Raw genomic sequence first — 19,728 nt, 5'->3', positions numbered from 1 at the left:
ACAACAAGGATTTCAGTCAGTAGGTTTCTTTAGGGCAGCAGCTTCTATGCTTTTTGTGGTGCCTAGCACATGAAATGGCTTTTTGATTATCTCAAAGCCTTCTGCATGCTATATAGCTGTAGTGACGGGTGAAACAAAGAACTACAGAAGAACAAGTCTTGCAGCATAGGTCAGATCTTCTACTGCATAGCACTGTACAAAAATAACAATTAATTGATTGTAACTCTCTTTTTAAAAAAAGGTCTTCTGAGAATCTCTTTTGGTTTAAGGGAAATCACTCTTTCCTTTGTTACAGGCTACCAGGCTGCAGCTGTTGGCCTTCTGGTAGCCATTGGCCAGGTTAAATACTTTTGCTGACATATGCTAGACACTGATAAAATACAGCCATCACCTCCTTTAGAATGGAACCTGAACTTATGTGACTGGGCAGCAATGTAGATAGTTACCATCTTCACAAGACAAGCTATCAGTGTAGCAAGAACTGGAGTTTTGTTTCTGCTGCTCTTGCAAGCCTAATCTTCCCATGCCATCTTGCATCTGCCATCTTGAACCCTGGCTAATTTCTTGCCCCAGAAGGGTTGTGCTAAGCTTGCTACTTGTTGAAGCTGTTTGTATGCCAAGGCCAGCTCTTCTGGTTTGCTCTCGTGTTTTCTCACTCTTCCTACATCTGCTGTAAAGGTCTAGGGAATGAAGAGTGATCTATGAGACTCAGGGAAGGGGATGAGAGAGACTGCAAGTTCCAATATTAGGAGCATTAGGGATTAAAAACTGCAACTCTAGGGGATTGACACTGTGAGAATATAGTCTGGGAGGATATATAAAAAAAGGAAGGCTTGGAATATGAGTGCTGTTAAGGCAAGGCAAGTGACTCTAAAACTGACGGTGTACAGAGGACCAAAGACGGAAACGAAAACAGAAAAAGGGAAAAAAAGAAGCTGCAGTAAGAATATAAGGCAAAAAGTATACCTTACAATGAATGGTTTTGTTTGTCTTTCCCTTCTACCTCACTGTCCAGATTCATTCTGTGGCTGGTGAAATACCCTGAAATAAAGACAATTTTAGGAAGCTCGGAATGTGGTTCAAGGCATGCCACTTGAAATGTATTTTTATTTGAAGAATTGTGCTCCTGACTTTTGGTGACATTAAGGGAGGAGGCATCTAAAAAAAGAGTGTGTTTGTGAAATTTGTCATTAGCACCTGATTCAGACTACAGAATGCTTTGAAGCAAGAGCAAAAAATAGTGAAATATTACAGCATTAAGGTATAGAAGTAAAATTTTTCTCTGATTGACCTAAGTGTGAATCTGATGACTCTGGTGGAGATACTCTCTGATATTTTTGTGTGGCTGGGGAAAAGCTTTGATCTTTAAGTTTTATGTTGTGGAAGGCTTTCTGTTACTGATGCCTTTTCATGGTCTGCAGTTTGAAATGTATGCAGTAGGAACAGTCAGCTGAGGACTTGATATTGCAAGGGAAAATGCACTGTATCAACTTTTGGCAATTGGAAACTTTTTGGTCTGACAAGTGGATACACTTTATTGAAATGGTCATCTGTTTTATCCAACAAAATGAATTTCTGCTCAGGGGAAAGTTCTGAATGCTGATTTTCAAAGAGAAAATGGTTTTACTACATGATTCTCAGAGAGCATTCAAAATGTAAACCTACATATCTCTAATTCATTCTGGGGTTTTGCAAGTGAAACTAGAACATAATCATGCCCTTATTTTGAATAAATTTTTGCATCTCTTGATAATATTTAATATTCATTGGATGAATACCAGTGTTTCCTACTTGAATCCTCTTTGCCTTGAAATGTTTATATTTTAATTCTTTAGAGTTTTGTTCAAATCAGCTATCCCTTATTTACATCTTGATTAATACAAAAACGTTAGTGTTTATAAGAAACTTCTGTAGGTAGTACTTACACCAGGCTGTATGGCAAAGATTTCATGTTAACTGTAATCATCATAGGTAATTAATTTGTTAATAGATTTACTGAATTTGCAGTTGGTCACATTTTTAAAGCACTGAAATTAACATAATTGTGCATTGTTTGCTCTTGGAAAGATTAGGAAGACTTTATTTTGAACAAAGTATAAAAAGAATTCATGGAATTCTTGAAATATTTACTGAACATTTTTGATAAGTATGACCTTATTTTTGCTGAGAATTTTTACAAGCATATTCTTTTTTTTTTTTTTTTTTCAGTCCCCTGCACATAGCTATTCAAGCTATGACTCTGGCAAGAATGAGAGTGTAGGCAGAGGTGCTGAAGATCTGTCTCTGAATCGAGGAGATGAGGATGAGGATGACCATGATGAGCAAGAAGATCCTGAGAAGGTTAATGAATCAGACGGTGTAGAAGCTGAGCGACTGAAAGCTTTTAACGTAAGCTCTCTTGCACTCAGCTTGTTTACTTCTGTTCCTTTTGCATTGTTGCTTTGGGGTAAGTTTGACAATATTAAAGGCACATTAATTATTTGTGGGATTTTTTCAATTATTATTTTAATGCACATTAAATTCTTGCCAACAGATGACAGATTTGCTGTGTTTCATTTAGAATTTTGAGGCAGAGTGCCATCTTTACCAGTGAGGAAAACAAAGCTTTGTTCTGTATGTGTGCATGTGTGATCATGTGTGTGGTGTGTGGATGTGCATGTTCACCCATTGAATGTAAAGAGGCTGTAGCTAGTTTTGTCAGGAGACCATTCTGGTGGTCAGCTGTTCTCTATTGCTTTCTCAATGTATATAATTATGCATGAAAACACAAGCAATTGTTCAAACAAAGAAAAAAATGTGAGTCAGTTCAATAAAATGATTAGCAATCACAGCTTATTGTTAATAATGAAACTTAAGTAGTGCCTATTTTCACAGTCTGTTCTGGTTTATCTCACAAGTTCTGTATCCTATAGACTTTTCTTTTCTTGTCTATTTTTTTTAAACCCAACGCACCCCCACCCCAAATAACCCTTTAAAGAACTGTTTGCTTTATATTTCTGGCTTCCCTTTTCAAAGCTCTTCAGTGGATAGGAAAAAAAATGTCTTCCTATCAGTAATCAAGCCAGGAAGCTAGGAAGAGAAGAGAGCTGCCCTCCAAACCCATCTCCTCTGTCTCCCTCTTGCCAACAGATGTTTGTCAGGCTGTTTGTAGATGAAAACTTGGACCGAATGGTCCCAATCTCTAAGCAGCCAAAAGAAAAGATCCAGGCTATCATTGACTCATGCAGGCGACAATTCCCTGAGTATCAAGAGCGTGCCAGAAAACGCATACGTACTTACCTCAAGTCCTGCAGGCGGATGAAAAGAAGTGGTTTTGAGATGGTGAGTTTTGACTTAAAACCCAGCCCTAGTTTCCATCAAAACCCCATATGTAAATCCATGGCACTATTTTGTTTTCATCTTAGCGTCTTTATTTTTTGTTTGTTGTTTTTTTTTTTTTTTTTGTAATACCAGGTCAGAGATTTCTTTTTCCCTCCTTCATTCTTCCTGATTTTATTACCCTTGATTTAAAAGTGCTATAAGACAGTAGAGTTCACAAAATGAACTCATATGGACCTGTAGGAAAAGAAGAACAAAGCAAGGCATAAGGAGGGAAACTGAACTATGGACTATATAGTGACTTATTTCTTACTTTAAGTTACTGTTACAGATTTTTGCTCCGAAAAGTCTTGCTGTAAGATGGATTTTTCTCTAAAATGCCTCTGGTAGCTGGATTTCAATGAGCTCTGTAAAATTGACCCTCAAGAAAATGCCCAGTGTAGTAACATCATAGTAGCAATGGCTTTAGCTTTGGGTGTTTTCTTGTACACTTTAGCCAATTACTTATCAGTGAAAGTTACTCCTTTGAAATCTTTCAGTTGATATATTGGTGTGCAAAACATATTTAATGGTTGTAAACCAAACACGTTTGGCCAAACTTACAATTTAAGCATCCCAACAGTTTAGTAGTTATAATTGAACCAAAACTCATTAAGATTATCATGGTATACAACTGACAATGTTTTCAGACCTTGTTATTTTAATATTACTCAGTAGCACAAAAATGGGTAAATAAAGTCTTCTCACTAATTGGCAGCTTCATTATCTCTAGAAAACATTTCTATTTCCAAAATGGAGGAAAGTCAGAAGAAACTAGATAGCTACACATCTTGTATTTAATGTCTTAGCTACCTCTCTGGCCTTAAAATGACAACAAAAACACCTCATTGTTACAAATAGATATCATTTAGTGATTAAACATACCATTTTTTAAATTAATCATCTGCAAACCCACTGATTACATTAAAAATCACTGGAGATTATTGCATTTTACTGTTTTTCTCTTTGTCTTTCTCTTTCCTGCAGTTTTTGCAGAATATTTATGAGTACCATTTGTTGTTTAAGATAGTAGCTGACAGTTTTAAGAACAAAATATCAGGCTTATTTGTAGGGTAAGACCAATATTTGATAACACCAAAAGCAAAGACAGAAACGTGTCTTTTGTGTACATTTGTGATTCTAATCAACAGCAAGGTTTTACTATTTGAAACATTGGGATAACACTGTTTCTGAACAATGGAAGCTCAGATGAAGAAAGACAGGTAGAATGAAGGACATCTGTACAGCTAGAAGTGCCAAAGATTGACTGGCGGTGTACATGGCAGATTGTTTTGCCCTAACAAAAAAATAAAACAAACTAACCAAAAAAAAAACCAAAAAACCAAAAACCCAAAAAAAAAACAACAAAAAAAGGACAAATAGAAAAAAACTATTTCCTACAATATATAAGTAGAATTAAATTGCATCTACTCACTGACAATAATTCATCAACATCAAGCTCGGCTTTCATGAAGCCAAACTTTTATTTTGCTGTACTTTCAATTGAAAATACTTACAAAGTTAGCCAATGCTAGCAAGTCTCCTCACTGTTCCAATTTATGGCCTTATTACTATCATTTTTCATGCTGATGAGCAGTTATGTAAACTGGCTCATTTTTGTCATCTGAAAGACTTGTGCAACTGTTTTGCAATATGAACAAGGAGCTACAGTCTGATCCATAAGAGCTGGGTTGGCTTGACTTCAGTGCACATTTGCAAATGTTACTTTCGTATGAATAAAGGTTGCAGGATCAATTTTTTTCCTGGAAGGGGAAAAGGAGCAGGGATTATCAGGAATATGATCCAAATAGGCAATCTTTATAGTTCAGAAAGATTTCCTGGTTTTATAATGTTTCATGACAGTTTATGATGGGCTTTATTTCCTTTTAAACAAACAAATCACCGTCTAAAACATTGACTTTTTGCCTATGAATGGAAGTGACAAGGCACTGGACCTCATGCCAAAAACTGCAGCCCTCTTGGGCCTGAAGGGATATGTGTCCTGTGTCCCTGTTTGCAGGTAGGAATACAAGCCAAAGACTATCCAAAGTCTCTGGAGGAGCTCCCATCAACTTCCTAAGAGAATAAGTAGCATTTTATGCATATGTCTTGAATAATTCTTAAATTTAATATATATCCCTTCGGGTTTTTAAATTATTTTTTGATTTCTAAGTTACTGTATCATCATCTCTTGATTATAGGCATTTTTTTTAAATGCTACCATGGACAGAGGCATTTGACTATTTGATTGTTTTAAACATCCTTACCATTTTGGTAATGGAGAAGAAACACCTTTTCTGGATAATAACATTTGTTCAAAGCAATAATGAAAGGACACGATGGTGTTGTTTTCAATAAGGGGCTACCCTCAAATACAGAAAACCAGAATAATGATCTGCTCAGCAGCAGTACCAGTACCATTCTTATATTAAATAGGATGTCAGATAATAACCTCCACAGGAGATGTCTTTTCCTATACACACGAAAATACAAGTTTTTTATTTTGTTCAGGTTCAAAAATCCTACATTTTGACCATCTAGTTGCACGAGAAAAAGAGAATATTCTCTTTTATGTCATATGACAGTTCAGACTGTGTGTGGAACTGTGCAGTTATCTACAGCGTCATACTGTAAAGTGAAGAGAAAATGTAAACACTATGCTAAATAAGAGTAAAACTGCATGAAAAAGATGAAAAAGCAAGCCTGGAGCCTGATTCTGTCAGTTATTTGCTGCTTGTAATCCCAATGACAGTTCTTGCTGCATAACAGGCCAGTTCTAGCTTTGAGGCAATAAAAAAGGCTCTGTCTCTTGAGTATTCATCATGTTAATTAACATGATTTTTAGTATTATTATGTTTAAGAGATTACTTATAGTTATTCTGCTTCTTCTTGTGACAGATAGCTGTCTGTGGACTCCGAGGCAGCTTGCCTAGATTCTTGTTACAAATATGCCTTTGAGAAGCTCCCTTTCTATGCTGGAAATGCTCTGCCCATTTGACTGTGCAGCTTGTAGTTGTGAAGTTTTCATTCTGACACAAGTATACACCTCAATAGGGCACTCAGTTTTTCTCCTGAATCGCAAGATTGTTTTTTTTCCTCCCATTGTCTCTTGCTAATGGACTGTTGAGAATGTTCTCTTAATAAATTCTATGATCTTGCTCAGAATCTTTCACTGGGAAGTCTGTCAAATACCGAAATCACTGGCTTTTGGATGGGATTTTGAGGTTGTGATTCTGCCTGCACTGTGCTGTATTGTTTGAGAACTTAGAAGTTTTTGATATTCTTAAAGAAATTATTTCTTTTTCTCTTCATTTGCCCAAAAACAAAAGAAAAAAATTACTTCCTCATTTTCAAGGACTGATATCAACAAGAATTCCTGTACGTCAGGTGTTTTGTGACCTCTGTAGGGTATGCAAGAGGAATTTTCTCCCTGCAATAGTCAGATGGCCTGTTTCACTGTTTCTCCAATCCTTTGTTTAGACTTGTCCCAGCCTCTGTGAAAAAGAACTGCAAATTAAAAAGGGCTAGTAAATAGATGCTGGAGATATGTGATATGCATTTATTTAGTTATAGTCCAGAAAAACTTTAGATGCTAGAAATAATCAAATGAGGTTCAATTGTCTTAATAGTTAAATTTTCTTACTACTCTCTGCTTCCTCCCATCTTCATGATCTCCTATGATCAGTCTCACTGCATTCAATTTGGAATTGCATCTTACAGTATCTTTTTCACAGATGTGCCATTTTTTCTGTGAGCATCCCAATGCAAGAGCAAGATTTTCTCGTTCACTGAGATACTTCCTTTATTTTTAAGAAAAAGGAAACCCTCCTTCTAAATACTACTGTAACACAAAATAGTATTATCAAAGAGCAAAGTGTCCTGTGCTGGAGAGAAAAGCCTAATCATAAATGCTTTTCATTGTCCAAAGACAAGTTGGGATGTGTGGGAGAAGAGTCACACTGTGCCCAAAGACAGTTCCTGATTCAGGTCCCAGTGCTGTTCATCCCGACTCCTTCTGTTCTGTCAGCCTCAAGAACAAATAACTAAACTCTGTATCTTTCACTGCTGCTGTCACTTGGTTGTGCCAGTTGGCTGAGGGAGGTGTTTTAACAATTTGCAACTGTGCTCATGTTAATCAAGGTGTTTTGAGTGTGTCTAGTGGCTTGTCATATGTCTATACTGAGATTGAGCAGCTTCAATGGGGACTGGTTTCTAGAAAGGGGATGTTTTCTGAAATCTGCCTCATTAAGATTACTTGGGATAGCTGTCTAGGTTCTGCTTTTAAATTTTAGAAAGACAAATAATTCAATATTTACTGAATTTAGTGCTGAAAAGTCCAGCTGCCCTTGCAGTCACTTGGGTTTTCAATCCTCCAGGCTTTTATATCTGGAAAGGTCATAAGTATTTTCAGGAAAATGAGGATCTGTGGATTCAGGGATGCATATCTAATTGATTAACAAGCTGGGAAGCATGAAGAAAATTATCACAAGAACAGTTACATGAAGATCTACAAATACTAATAGAGTTGTTGCTTTGTATTATACCCCAAATTCTGTCAGTTGGGCACTTCCCTTTCTAAGCATCTCACTCTTTTTTGTTAGTGGTTAACTTATTTAAGTCTGATGGGCAACTTGGTTGAAATAAGCCAAAGCTATTCTCTGATAAAATTTGACTTTTACCATTAGATCTCATATAGTCTTGAAAAAATATTCTAGGATCAGTTTTTCAAAGGCTCTTAGACATGCTGTTCTTTTTTTTTCACCACAGAACAGTTAAGTGAATAGTCATGTGATTTTTAAGAACTTCCTCCTAAATCTTCCTCAGATAACTTTTGCTTTTTAATGACTTTTCAAAGTTTAGGCAATTTTGGAAAAGCGAGCAGTGGAAGAAGTAAAACCTCTCCCATTAATCTTTCCAAAATGTGAAGAAGTTAGCTTTAAAAGAGGCATGGTATTTGGAAAAAGAATTAAAACTAAAAAATACCTACCAACCTGACAGGAACTTAGTCTTCTACACCCTGTGAAAGAGGAAAATATAGGAATGCAATTTTGACATTTGTTTCAATTTTTTGTTGAATTTAGAATAAAAATAATCCCCTCTGAAATAGCAATAAGCTCTGATGTAGGAAAAAATCCCCCTTTTATTGAAAAAAACTTCAAAGAATAGGTTAATAGAATGTTCACTCTGTTAACCTGTAAGTTTGAAATCAGAAAAAAAATAGTAAATATTTCAGTGGTTTTTGATACTGTGATTCTGACTTAGATTGAGAGCTCTTGCTGAAATGTTACTTGATTAACTGGCCTGTGCCAATGGTTTAAGAATAGGAATCCAATTCAGTGTATTATTTTAGGGGAAACAGTAAATAATGTTAAATCTTACTCAGTTTTCCTAAGTCCTCTGGAGTTTTGCTAGTAAAGTGCTATCAGTGTTCAATACAATCCTCACCTGACTCTGAAGGAGTTTGGTCAGCAGGATGATTCCTGGAGTTGTCTGTCACTACAAAATACCAGTTAAATCTTGGATAGAGATAATTGCCTAGATTTGATAGAGAAATTAGGTGACTTTGGCTCCCTCAGCAGTCAGTTAAGCACTTGGATGAACCAGTGTGGAGAGGTTCATCCCCAGCTGTCTCATGAGTCAACAATGAAACAAAAAAGAAACCTGGATGATTACTTTTTACAAAATGCTTCATTTTTATTTAAATAAATCAGATGGATATTCTTGCTGTTGTTCACATAAGTAGTTTAAAATTTCCACTAGCCCTGCTGAAATTCCTCACATAGGCAGAGCCGGACTTGGTCCCATATGTGGGCATAGCAGCAGCAACAGTGGCATGGTGGTTGATTGGAAAGAGTCATTTGCTAAACTTTCAGACAGGAATGTCAAGATATACTTGGATTTATTTAGGTGCCATCATAATCAAGGTGCAGTGTTTCAATTCAATGTATTTCAAAGGTGAAAACTTGAAAAAGTGATTTGGACATCACTAGATGTTTCGAAAAGCCTCTACTGCCATTTAAGAAAATATTTCTAGCTATTTCATTGAATCCTCTAGTAGGTGTGACAATTGGGTATTTATCACAAGACAGTGGGACCAAGCAAAATATATCAAACCCAATTGAAATGCAGGGCTAAAGGCATTAAAATGCCAGTCCAGTTATTCATATCCCACTATTCTGTACTGACAAATCATAGAATTAAAAAATGGTTTGGGTTGGCAGTGACTTTGCCATTCATCTAGTTCCAACCCCTCTTCCATGGGCAGGGACACCTTTCATTAGAAGAGGTTGCTCAAAGCCCCACCCAACCTGGCCTTGAACAGTTCCAGGAATGGAGCACCCACAGCTTTTCTAGGCAACCCAATCCAGTGCCTCACCATCCTCACAGTAAGGAATTTCTTCCTAATAACTAATCTAAATCTACCCTCTTCCAGTTTGTGACCAAGTACATAAAAGTACATCTAATATAGTGCTGTGCTGTACTTCATTCTGTCTTTAAATTCAAAAATACTCTGTAGAAGGGTTTCTGAGTCCTTTGCTATTGTGCTGTGCAGGACAGTTCTGTTATACATTTCACTGCATTGTTCTGATTAAAAACTCTTAATTTGAAGATCATGTCTTCCCTGTCTTATAATCTATTTTGCATGTTTTCTATGAAAAAGTGCTATTTAGATATTGTATGCTGTTACAAATATGTTGGACATTTTAGGACATGGTGTTAGATCTTAATAATTTATTATGAAAGAGTTGTGGCATATTTTCAGTATTTAATTTTGGAAATGAATTGATCTTGCAATACCCAAGGAAAAAGCTGACATGCAGGAGAGAACTAGGGAGTATCTAATTTTTGGGAGCCCAATATACAAAGAAGTGCTTAGTGGTACCTTTGGAAAAATTCAGTTACTGTAAGTGAGGCATCTTAGGCATTCATCTTCGATTTTGGGTGCCAAATCATTTTGGAAAATTTTAAACCATTTTTTTTCCCCCAAGTTTGAGTAATAGTTAAAACATTTCCTTGTTCTCACATTTATATTAATCTCCCAAGAAGCAAGCAATAGGAGTAAGGGAAATGGCCTCAGCTTGTGCCAGGGCAGATTTAGATTGGCTATTAGGAAAAATTCCTTCATTTGATGGTGAAGCATTGGAATAGACTGTCCAGGGAAGTGATGGAGTTGCTGTCCCTGAAGGTGTTTAAAAGAAGTGTGAATGCAGCACTTGGGGACATGGTAGAATTGGGAGTGTTTTTTTAATGGTTGGACTCAATGATCTTACAGGTCTTTTCCAACCTAAATGATTCTGTGATTCTCTGATTTATATTAGAGGTAATATTATTATATTGTGTCTATGAACAAAATTAAGTAGCTTGCATGGTTATGTGTTTCCAACTGTGTTATACTGAAAGATGTCATTTTCAGTGATAATTTGCCTAAACTAGAAGGTAGCATTTATACACACATCAGCTTATGGTGTTTGGCATTTCAGCAGGTTTACATGTGTGCCCATTATCTGACTAAACAGATAGCTGTATTTTTTCAGAACTGAGCCAGACTGATGTAATGTGTGAAAGTATGTAGACCAAACTTTTGTATGACAGCTTTGGCTTTTATTTATATTGGATCTCAAAAACATGCCAAGGTAGTAACTTTAGAGACAATGATCTCTAACCATGGGTGGGCAGCATGCACAGTAAATTGCAAAATTCTTTTTAGTGAATATACTGCTCCTAGTGGTTTAGACTGAAATACAATCAGTTATCTAGTATATCAATAATTGGTAAATTTATGCCAAAAATGGACATAAGAAATTAAAATATAGACTTTTTTTTTAGATTCTGTGCAGAAATACAGGAATTATGTGACTATGCCAGAAAAGATATTTGGTGTTTCACATGAAGATACCGCAATAGTACCTCACTTTAAACAGCAGACTTCATAATGCTGCATACAGTTGTTATAGTGAAATGCATATTTTACAGTATATTGAACGTGCTAGTCTCTCCTTTCTTAAAGAGTCAGAGATTATGCCAAGAGAGCTAATTTCTAGGTGAACTGGGTCAAGCATTTCTGATTTCAACTACTTAAAATCAGAAACCTTGCAGGACTACTCTGTAACTCCAGAAAGGCTTGTTGTTAGATGCTTTGATTGTTGATACCCAGACCTAAGCAGCATCAAAGTAATGAAAGGTTCTTAATTAGGTTATACATACTTTAAGGCAATATAGCACTTATTAGACTAGAAAGAAGTATTGACTAATTTGATTTTCCATTAGGCAGCTTGCAAAAGTATATCTGTCAATGATTTATAAACTCTTCAGAAAGAGAAAAATGGATGAGTGTATAAAAAGTTCAAATCAATTTGAACAAAAAATATTTCTCATAAAAGCATGCAAAAGTGCATATCCAATAAGGTGGTTAAGTGTGCATGTTGCTTTGTTGTCATTGTTGTCATTTACAGGCTCTGTGGTGGTCTCATAATAGTTTCAAATACAGGAGGACTGAAGGTGGTTGGTCATCTCCCATGGGTTACTGAGGGAATTCCAAGCACTTCCTAAATGTCAGTCACTTCAGAAATTGTTATAAACAAAGGCATCCGTGTGCACATACAATCTAGCAGGCATTTATCAGAATGCTCTTCACCTACGTTGTGTTAGAGGCTGGATGTTAGTTGCATGTCAGCTGAGGAGATGTAAAAAACCAAAACCAGATGTATGTTCAAAATGTGACTCCTGTTTTAGTGCAGTCACAAGCAGTATCATATTTCCAAGTAAATACAAAGCAATTCTGTATACTGCTTTTGTGTGATGGATGTACAGTCTTCTCAGAAGGTCTGCATTACACTGTTCACCAGACACCTTCTAAGTTTTATTCATCTCTTCACCTGAGAGTTACTATAACATTTTCACATATCTTTTCTATCTGTCCTTGGCTCAAAATGTCAAAAATGTTATCCTGCCTTGTGATTTGCTACTTCTGGTAGATTAATTTACAGGATTTCTTCTTTTCCTTTGTTTTACACATAGGTACTTCCAGTATAGTTATTTCCTGCTTTAAATCACTCTGAAGTGAGAGAAATACCAGACTGGGGCTGTGAAAGTTATGCCTCAAACAACCTAAGCACATTCCAAACCAGCTAAAGCTGGTTGGGAATTTTTTGGTAATGCCTTTTTTTTTTTTTTTTCCCCTTTAAGAAATGTTAGTTTGTCAAGGGTTTTTTATTTTGACATGAAACGAAAACTGGTTGTCTGCTAGTTCAGTGGGCAGGTTGTGGATCCAGGGATTGTAAGGGCAGCCTTGGACAAAGTTCTGCTTGGCTCCCACATTTCCTGCTGTAGTTCCAAACATGTAGGAACCAGCACTCAGCTCTTAGCTCTGCAGAGGGCAGCCTGGGAACCTGCAAAATGTCCTTTCAGCTGAGATCTGCAGGCTTCCTTCTGCAAAATGGAATGATATCACCTTTGCCATGTTTTCCAAGGCCTTTTGAATCTTACCCTCAGCTAGGGAATTGAGAGATGTTCAGAATTGAACAGGGATGTTTGAGCTTCTTACAGAATTGGTTTTACAGCTGTAGTTATGAGAGAGATCATGAATAATCAGAAGTAAAGAGGAAAAGGAAGCTAAGTTAAGCCAGAAAGGGGCTTCTGAGCTTAAAAGATGGAGATATTAATTTAGTTTATTTAAAAACAATTTTTTGGAAGTGGTTATTTCAAAGTAATTTTTCCTCTTACGCGAGTCTTTTCAAAATTGATCTTTTTGAGACTTTACAGATATGGAAATTTGCAGAGAAAAATCTCCTTTTTAACAGCTCTGCTCCTAGTGACAGAGGACTGTGTTCATCTTCTCAGTCAATGCCATACTAGAGTTCAGTTGATGGAGGCTGAACCCTGAGCAGATGATTTTTCTCCTGTGTTTTTAACAGTACTTTACTCCCCAGGTGACTGGGCCATGTATTCACCACATTTTCCCTAAGGTTCTTTGTAGGTAGTTCTTGACATGAACATATCAACAGCCAGCTGCAGTGATGACTGAGAGAAATTATGGGTTAACACATATTTCAAGAGGAAGATACTCCAATACCCAGAGATTTCCTCTTTTTTGCAGGTGCTAACTTGAGTTCGATGTTTCAATAGTGAACACATGACCACTACACTCCTTTTCAAAGATAACTGCTTGATTATTATAATTACACTTTATTTTTTTTTGAAAACACTTCAATACACTTATTCTCTCCCATAAATAAATAAACTGGGAGAACTGGTGTTCAATTTACTTTTTGGTCAGAACATTAAGTTTTTTGGCTCACATATCACCTTCTAAAAATCCACTGATGTGTAGGTACAGTTACAGGTTTAGCTAAAGACCTGAGCTGCAGGAATTATCCAGGTGTTTGCTCACCATTTTTCAGGAATATCATAGTGTGAACATCACTGTTACAGGACCACAGTGAGTCTTCCATGCAGCCAACAGAGTCAGTGCACCTTGAACATACATAAACCAGTGGCATGTACAGTGGTACTTGGCCAGCAAATACAGAGAGGGATCTAGTGGGATTCAGTAACAAATTCAGAGTAACATCACCATTCCAGGGGGACAGTTTATTAAGTCTAGTGCTTTTTCAGTGAAACCCTTCTGCAAAGACTTTGTTCTCTGAAGCTCTGAGTAGGGTGTCTGCTTGTACTGCATGTAATGGTTAACTTCTGTTAGGACACCGGGGGTTACATCGGTGTCCCTCATCTCTTCGATTGAATTATTTTCAAACTGGAAACAAGTTCAATACTTTGTTCTGTCAAATCAGTCCAAGTATAATTTATTGCAGTATTGCAGCCTCTGGTTGCCTTTCTTGCAGTGCTACTGTGCCCATGCCAGAGAGCTTGTTTTCATGTAAGTGGGGAGAAATAAGCCTATTGCACTAGTGAGGAAGATCCATAAATCCCTGTCTATTTCTGAAAGCTAGTTTGTCTTCTGGTCTCAGACAGACTGTGGTCACATCCTTTAGAGATAGTAGAGTGTCACCTTAAAAACTGGCATTCTGCAGAGCATATCCAAAGTCAATAAATAGACTTTAATTTTTAGAGGTAAAAATCTAATACTGATAATGGCTGGCTCCTCAGTTTCTGGAATGTTATGAAAACTATAAAATCAGTTGAGCCTATACAATTAACCTGTTTTAAGGCTGCTGTCTAGCAACCGAATGGAAATAGCTTCAAAATTTTCTTCCAAAATTAATTGACATTTCATATCAGGTTCATATCCATGTTTTTGGGAGTAAGAAAGTAAAATTCTTCAAAAACCAAACCAAACAAAAAAAAAAAAAAAACCCAACAAAAACAAAAAAATCCCAAAAACCAAAAAACCAACCGACCAACCAAAAAAATCCAACAAGCAAAAAACCACACCCAAACCCCCTCATGCATGGCCATAGCCTCAGTAGGTAAAAATTTACATAGTAAATGTAAATTTGAGTTCAATGAAGCTTTGAAAATTTGTGGAAGTTCAGAACTGGGCTCAGTAAATTTCAGTCTCTGTAATGGGCTTATATGTGTATCAGTACTTTTGTTATTATCCCCACTTTGTTTATTTTCTTGGTAATTCTGATATGTCTTTGTATATTAATGAAGAAGATTATTATGAGCTTCATCTTTCAGGAAGATTGTTTTGTATGTAATCAGGAAAAAGAAAGCTGTGTAAATATTCTTCTTAATGAAATGGTAGGCAAGATCATACCGGAGTTCATAATCAACTATGATGCTAAAAAGATTCTATCATTCTCTTTTTTTGGAGGGATTCACTGCACCTTTAACCTTAAATGTGTAAATGCTATGAAATTAGTAATGACAGGTTTTGAATCAGAAAAATGAACCATATCTAGTTGAACAACAAAATATCTGGAGTGTTGGAAGGCTGGCATTATTGAAAGAAAAACAGATTTTTTTTTTTAAGTCGTTCTAATCACATCAGTCATGTTGCAGCAAGGAATGCAAATATTCATATACTACAGATTGAGGCTGCTCTGAAATGTTCTGACAATCTGTTAGGTTTTGAGTGATGTTTCAACCCTATCACTTGGGGTTTTTTGTTTTGTTTGGTTTTGTTTTTTGGGTTTTTTTGTGGTTTTTTTTTATGACTATAAAAAAAACTACTCATCTCTGTCACATGCTGCACAGGATAAAAAGCCTTTCAGTTTTCTTAACAAGAATCAGACGGCCAGGGTGCTGCTGGAACGCAGAGAATATGCCACTGTCTGTTCAAAGTACAGCTTAATGAGCCAGACTAAACACACTGGACAATAGAGCTGTGGGGGGAAAGGGCTTCTCGTGGATCTGTGGATCAGCTGCAGCTTTAACATCTAACTAGTTTCATTTTTCATCTTTGCAAGTTCCATTTCCCTGTTTTGTTGGTATAAACTGCATTTCAATGAGCGGACTTTCCTGCCTAGGTGATGGTATGGTGTGCTTTGAAAAAGGATGTTGTGGATTATGCTAGGAATAATTTCTGTGTTTCTTTTTCTCTTTCATAGTCACGACCTATTCCCTCACACCTTACTTCAGCAGTTGCAGAGAGTATCCTGGCTTCCGCCTGTGAGAGTGAAAGCAGAAATGCTGCAAAAAGGATGCGGTTGGATAGACAGCAGGTACTGTGTTCTTTGGGGTCTACACATCCATATTTATAAATGCACTGGACTCATTTACATAGGGTGCCATGCAGAAGGGTGGTGCAGTGCCTTATATGCTTCTTGCTAGCAAGGTTAATTAAAATACAAAAGCTGTAGGTTTTTTTAATGAATACATAAGCATGTCTTTGTCTATATTTACATAAGCTGTGTCAGGGTGTCTAATATATTTATGATGTCCAGCTGGATAAAGCTATATATTTACTTTTTGACAGCTGTAGATTTTCAGAGCATGTGTAATCCCTATACTAGAATTAAAAAGAATAGAACAGAGAGTGGATATAATGTACATAAGTAACAGAAAGGTGCATGTGTCCATGAATCAGTGTATTTATTTGTGCACATATTCTCATTCAAAAAGTGTATGCATTTTAAATATAAGGTGAAATATTGTTACTGTCTGAAAATACCTATTTTCCTGAAACAGAGAAGTTACTATGCTGTATGAAAAAATGCTGTTAATTAACTTATTAGTGAGTTTTTAAAGCTCATATGTTTTTTCTTGTGTGATTATTCATATTTGTAGTGCATGTTACAATTGTATTACCTTTTATTTTATGGAAATTGCATATTTTCTTTTAGTTTTTTAAAATCCAACTGGTAGCTCATTCCAGGCTTTGATTATTTACTCACTCCAGAGATACAGTGAATGTCTAACATTCTTATTACAAAGACTATTATGCTTTATTTCTCTTCATGATTGTAACAAAGTAAAAATCTTAGTGATATCTTATGTGTTCCAAAATGTGCTTCTGGCATGGCAGATGAATTTTTATTTTGTGGAATAGAACATTATTTAAAAGAACATTTTCCTTTTATGCATAGTCCATTGAGTTCTTTCAGGTCATGCCCTAACTGTATAAAGGATTACTACTGCTATACATATAAAATGGATAGTTTAGGATCTGAGAGTGTATGTTGCTATTTCTTTCTGCTGTGATATTTTTTGCTGGTATTTTCATTATTGTACTACATTTGCCTTAAGATTTATAAATTACATGGGATATCAAAGCACTGTAATATTAAGTATAATTTAGTTTAGAAGCAGTGCTCATTCAGATTGTGCAGGTTTTATATTTTCTCATTTTCTCTCTGATTTTTCAGTAATAATAAAAAGAAAAGCTACAAAGTCAATGTGCTCTTAGCCCAAGGGGAACTAGAAATAACTTGCACAAACATCAGTTACTTTTATTGCACAAAACCAATGGCTCAATTCCTTGGTCCAGCCAGGGTGAGGCAGAGTTTTCAAATGATTTGAGTGAGAATCCCATAATGCTCTTCAGGGAGCCAGAGACCTGTTGAAACAAAAATCAATATTTAAACGGTAGTCAGAACTCAAAAAAACCCATATTAATAGTATTTTTTCCCCTTTATTTGTAGTATTGCTATCAAAGAAGGACTTGGTAAACTCTTTGGGAGGAGAGGTATATCTTTACTTTTCACTACAGAATTAAAAATCTGTAGTCAGAATATCTCCCAGCTGATCACCTTAATTGCAACTGTGATTTTAAAGTAGCAAAGCTGCCTATGAACAACGGGTGTTGGGTTCTGCTTCCTTCAGCTCTTCCCCCTTTTTGACAGTGAGTTCTGGGAACACAGTGGAGTTGCAAATAGCACCAGTCATTTGATTCAACAAGCAGTAAATTATCTGAGCTGGTGTAACTTTGGTGCTTACAAAACTACTTGTGAATTCAGACAGATACGCTGAGTAGATATGCTGAACATGCTGGGAAAAAATATGGCAGTGTGTTAGGTAGCTTCATAAAATTTAGTGAGAAATTTACCCTTCAGAGTGGAAAAATAAGTCATTAGAGAAGTAGAAAACCTTGGGTTTAGCCCCAGTTCCATTGAAATGTAATTATTTATTCTGAAGATGTGAAATGTATGAAGTAGACTGAGAGCACAGCATTCCAGAGTATTTCTGAGTGTGGTATTTAATGGACAATAATGTGGTCAGTTCATATGCTGAGATGAGAACTGGATCTGTATCCTCACATACAGAGAGTGTGACTAATAGGTAAAAGGGTTCTATTCTGCTTGTCTTCCTATTTTTTCCTCTTAACTTACTATTAAATTTCCTTCACTTTTCTTACATATATCTAAAATATTATATTTTCATTAGATTTTTTCTTAAACAGAGAAAGATTGGAAAAGTTCAGTTCATCATGTTGTTTTGTTGTTCCATATCTCTTAAAAAAAAAAAAAAAAAAGGCTTGTTTTCCAAAATTGGGTTTTATACCTCTGGGTAGACTCTGGCTTTGAGGATGTCTGTGAAAATTTGGGAGGGAGAAAGGGGAAATAAGATAAATAATATTTTGAGGATGAAAATGACCATTTCATAAACTACATCAAGACATTTTCTAACAGAAGACAAGCATTAGACAGTCCTGGAAAGTAGATTGTCAAGAGGATCTGGCAAGAGCACTCATTCAGCACTTTCCCTCAGAGTTAAATGGAAGCATTGCATTAAGGCTGCTTTATTCTTGCATACAGTACAGTGAAGTTCTGCCTTTTGTGTTCTGCCTCAAAGTGAGATGTGGCACTCAGTGCCATGGTCCAATTGATGTAGTGATATTCTTGTGATAGGGTGGACTCGATGATATCAGAGGGCTCTTCCAACCTAATTGATTCTGTGGTTCTGTAATTCTGTAATTTGTATCCCCACCACCATCTTTGCTTTTTTTTATATTACCCATAAACCATGAATTAATTAAGAACACATTGAGTGTTATGGCTTTCCTGAAGCTAAGATAAAACTTCGCAGCCTCCTGAACTCCCTTTATTGTCTTTATTACACCCTTTATTTTCTTCTCCAGTTTTCCTTCTCTCCCTTACACAACACAGGCCTTGAACAGGAAGTTTTGAGTATCTTGAATGTATGTCCCTTATGGAGGTCTCTATTTGCTAAAACTACATGAATTTCCAAATTAAATGGGTTTTTTGCCTACAGTGTTAATTTTAGCAGTGATTTGATGAAAAAACATCTCAATTATTGCTCAGTAGAAAGAAGCAGCTTAAAAGTCAAAACTAGGGATGTTTTAAGGCCTCATTTTCTTTTTTTTTTTGACAGATAGTGTTGGCCATGCTCATGAGTATTTTCTGTTTCTTTCAGAAGTATTAAATGTGAAGGACTGGCTTTATATACCTACAATCCCCTGCACCCATTTGTTTTCTCTTCAGAAGAATCCTCTCCTTGTGTGTATGTGTCTCTATACACACAGATACTTCATTTATGGATTACTTTCCAGAAGTATTTCTAATAGCTGCAGTGGTTAATATAGCCCTGATCTGGAGAGAGTGTTAAGATTGATAAAGTTAAGTCTGAATAAGGAAGAAACCATCCTTCAATCTGTGTCTTAAGTTCCACCTATGTGATCTTTGTATTTCCTAACTCAAGGTTGAAAATTTCTGCCAGCAAAAATCCAATTTAAAAAATAAGTTAATGAAATCTGGTTTTACTGGTGTCACTGACTTATTTTCAATGTTGTTTTTTTTTTTTTTTTCATGCCAGGAATTTATTTCTTAATGGAAAAATAAATATTTTCTTGTCTTTCAAGAAACTAGTAATTTCCCAATACTGCAACAATAAGTTCCCAATTGCAACAATAAAAGCACTGTCAGTTTGTGAGACTTCTCTTTAAAAAACATCAATGTATTTACTAGGCTGTGGTAGCTCAGACTGTAATGCTTTGGCTGTCTGACCATG

General features: G+C 36.1%; 1 protein-coding gene across 11 annotated transcripts in view; it reads left to right on the top strand.

Annotated features, from left to right (window-relative positions):
• NOL4 (nucleolar protein 4) overlaps nt 1-19,728 on the top strand; it is a 190,147-nt gene that overhangs the window by 139,128 nt on the left and 31,291 nt on the right. For 10 of the 11 annotated variants that reach the window (XM_053954933.1, XM_053954928.1, XM_053954964.1 and 7 more), the window contains 3 exons: nt 2,209-2,388; nt 3,130-3,321; nt 15,870-15,983. In XM_053954933.1, the coding sequence (XP_053810908.1) occupies nt 2,209-2,388; nt 3,130-3,321; nt 15,870-15,983 (486 nt within the window). The remainder of the gene's footprint in view (nt 1-2,208; nt 2,389-3,129; nt 3,322-15,869; nt 15,984-19,728) is intronic. The other variant, XM_053954942.1, reaches the window with a different exon arrangement.

This window comes from Vidua chalybeata, chromosome 1 (genome assembly GCF_026979565.1).
Source record: "Vidua chalybeata isolate OUT-0048 chromosome 1, bVidCha1 merged haplotype, whole genome shotgun sequence".
Lineage (NCBI taxonomy): Eukaryota > Metazoa > Chordata > Aves > Passeriformes > Viduidae > Vidua > Vidua chalybeata.
Note: the sequence above shows the minus strand (reverse complement) of the source record. Positions and strands in the feature narration are given on the sequence as shown.